This window comes from Odontomachus brunneus, unplaced genomic scaffold (genome assembly GCF_010583005.1).
Source record: "Odontomachus brunneus isolate Ranch 3 - 2012 unplaced genomic scaffold, Obru_v1 Obru_scaffold_001, whole genome shotgun sequence".
Taxonomy (NCBI): Eukaryota; Metazoa; Arthropoda; class Insecta; order Hymenoptera; family Formicidae; genus Odontomachus; species Odontomachus brunneus.
In genome coordinates, this window is record NW_022639451.1 from 3281456 (window position 1) to 3283837 (window position 2382).

The 2382-nt window shown below is 31.4% G+C and overlaps 2 protein-coding genes across 2 annotated transcripts in view; one reads left to right on the forward strand and one right to left on the reverse strand.

Annotated features, from left to right (window-relative positions):
- LOC116853966 (sialin-like) overlaps nucleotides 1–1706 on the reverse strand; it is a 24432-nt gene extending 22726 nt beyond the window's left edge. The window contains exon 1 of the mRNA XM_032835411.1: nucleotides 1372–1706. Within this exon, the coding sequence (XP_032691302.1) occupies nucleotides 1372–1423 (52 nt within the window). The 5' untranslated portion in view covers nucleotides 1424–1706. The remainder of the gene's footprint in view (nucleotides 1–1371) is intronic.
- Nucleotides 1–2382, forward strand: part of LOC116853906 (2-hydroxyacyl-CoA lyase 1) — an 18120-nt gene that overhangs the window by 2272 nt on the left and 13466 nt on the right. Inside the window, exon 2 of the mRNA XM_032835284.1 lies at nucleotides 1706–1847. Coding sequence (XP_032691175.1) covers nucleotides 1706–1847 — 142 coding nt within the window. The remainder of the gene's footprint in view (nucleotides 1–1705; nucleotides 1848–2382) is intronic.

The following is a 2382-nucleotide window of genomic DNA, read 5'->3' on the forward strand; positions in this document are numbered from 1 at the left end:
TATATATATATATATTTATTTATATCGATTATCTTGTATATTGTGTTTGTATATTGTGTTTGTAAGTGTGTATAATCAAAGACTATTTTTTCATTAATAATTCCTATAAATTTAATTTTCAATTAAAAAATTATATATATATAAAATTTTGTAATTAATATATATATATATAAAATTATGCAAAAAAAATATATCTGCATAATTGTAACTTTAATAAGTTAATTTGATTTGAACTTAACTTTTAATTAAGTTAATTTTTGTTTATGTATCTTTTAACATAAACTAAATTAATTTAAGGACTCTTAACTTTAAACTTAACTTGGTTTAAAAAATATGTTAACTTACTCAAACCTTCTTAATGTTAATGAGTTGGTACAAAAGGTTCGTCGTCAAATACAGTTAAACAGAAAATTATCTAATCTGTATATATTTCAATAGTCTTTATAAACAACGATGTAATTGTTTCTCCTTCCTATTTTTTTATACCACAAATATAATTTAATGTCCTTGATTGGATAATTCGCAATATTAATATATATTAGGTGTTATAAGAAAGAAAAATCTTTTTACTGTCCAGAGCGGTAACTTTTACAAATCATGATTTTATAGAGAAACGACGAATCTTCTCTTTCTGCAGTGACCCAATAAAATACACGAATAAAATATTGAAATAAAAAAATAATAAAAATTATGTTAAGATTATATTTCATTGTTTTTTGTAAAGCTAGACTGTACTAACATTATGGTATAAATAATTGTAGAAATAGTAAATTAGACAATCTACTTAAACATACGCGATATAAAAAATATTCAATAATTATAATAACTTATAAATAATTATAAATAATTAAAAATAATAAAAAAAAACATTCAGTAATTTTGTAAAGTAAAAGGTCAAATAGGGTCAAACGTCAAATATATTTCTAAACAAATATGTCGTAACTTCGGTTATCATCTCCGTATGGACTACATTTCGTTACATTTTTTACTACAATATTTTCTTCTTGTGAAGAGTGAGAAAAAGAGGGAGAAGGAAAGAGAGAGAAGGGGAGAGAGAGAGAGAGAGAGAGAAAGAGAGAAAGAGAGAAAGAAAGAGATAGGGAGAAGGAATGAAAGAGGGAGAGAGGAAAGGGGGAGGAAGACAGATATGCTTCTTCTAATATTTTTTGTACCTGAGATGCCTTCGAATCGGTCAAACACTATCGTTTGATAATGACTGTTGAATAAACAAGTCGACCGATATTATAACGAACTTTATCAGCACAATGTAATCAGCGACATAGACATATACATACATACACATACGCATCACGCAATCATCGGCGCGCGTGCGTTTAAAGTTGCCCTTTTATCATTATCAATTATACTTACGTTTCCTTGGCGGTATAATTAATGGTGTACGCTCGTTGTTCTCCTGATGCATGTCGGATGCAGTGGTCAATCTCTCACTGAATTTTATAGTCGTCGCGAAAAACACCGCGAAATGAATACCGGGAGTTTCCCGTGCGAGGGCGACGACCAGTGTGCCGTCGGCGTACTGATAAACACGAGGACGTACTGATCAGAAACACTTGAATAAGAGCAAGATGCAAAAGAGAGAAAAGCAAATAAATCAAAGTCGGGTCAGCACGGACTGGCCGAGTCGCGGTAACCGTATTCTGTTATCTCACACACTCTTGCTCACGTCATGAATACTGTTCCGCAGGGCTTGAACTACGTCTTTGGCATCATGGGTCACCCCGTGATCGAGCTAGCTATGTGCATGCAAGCCGCCGGCATGGAGTATCTGGGCTTCCGGAACGAACAAGCCGCGTGTTACGCCGCGCAAGCCTACGGATATCTGACACGTGAGTGCAGACTTGCTCGCAAGTCGAAGAATCTCTTTGTATGAGAGCTTACAAGGCACTCACTTTGTAGCCTGCAAGATTGGGAAGTAACGCGTTACAAGCAACTCGTTACCGCGCGCGATATAAGCTACTTTTTAAGCTATCAACGACTTGATAACTGTTATTTTCTTTTTTTTTCTTTTTGATTTAACTGTAACAGTGACGCAGTTATATTCTTCGAGTAACGCGCTGACGAATTAAACAGTTTCTTTAATTGTTACTTTATATGCACATCTCAAATACACCAATAAAAAGTATTTAACTTAAAAAGTAATACTTAGTAATATTAAAATAAAAGTATATATATATATATACTTTTTTATATTTTTTTTTTAAATAACTAGTTATCATTATTCGTTATCGATTCCAAAAAACAACTCGTTGCCATTATCGTTACTAATTTTGTAATTTGTTATTGCGCGTCACCGTTATTAAAAAAGTTTAATATTTTATATACATACATATATATATATATATATATATATATATATATATA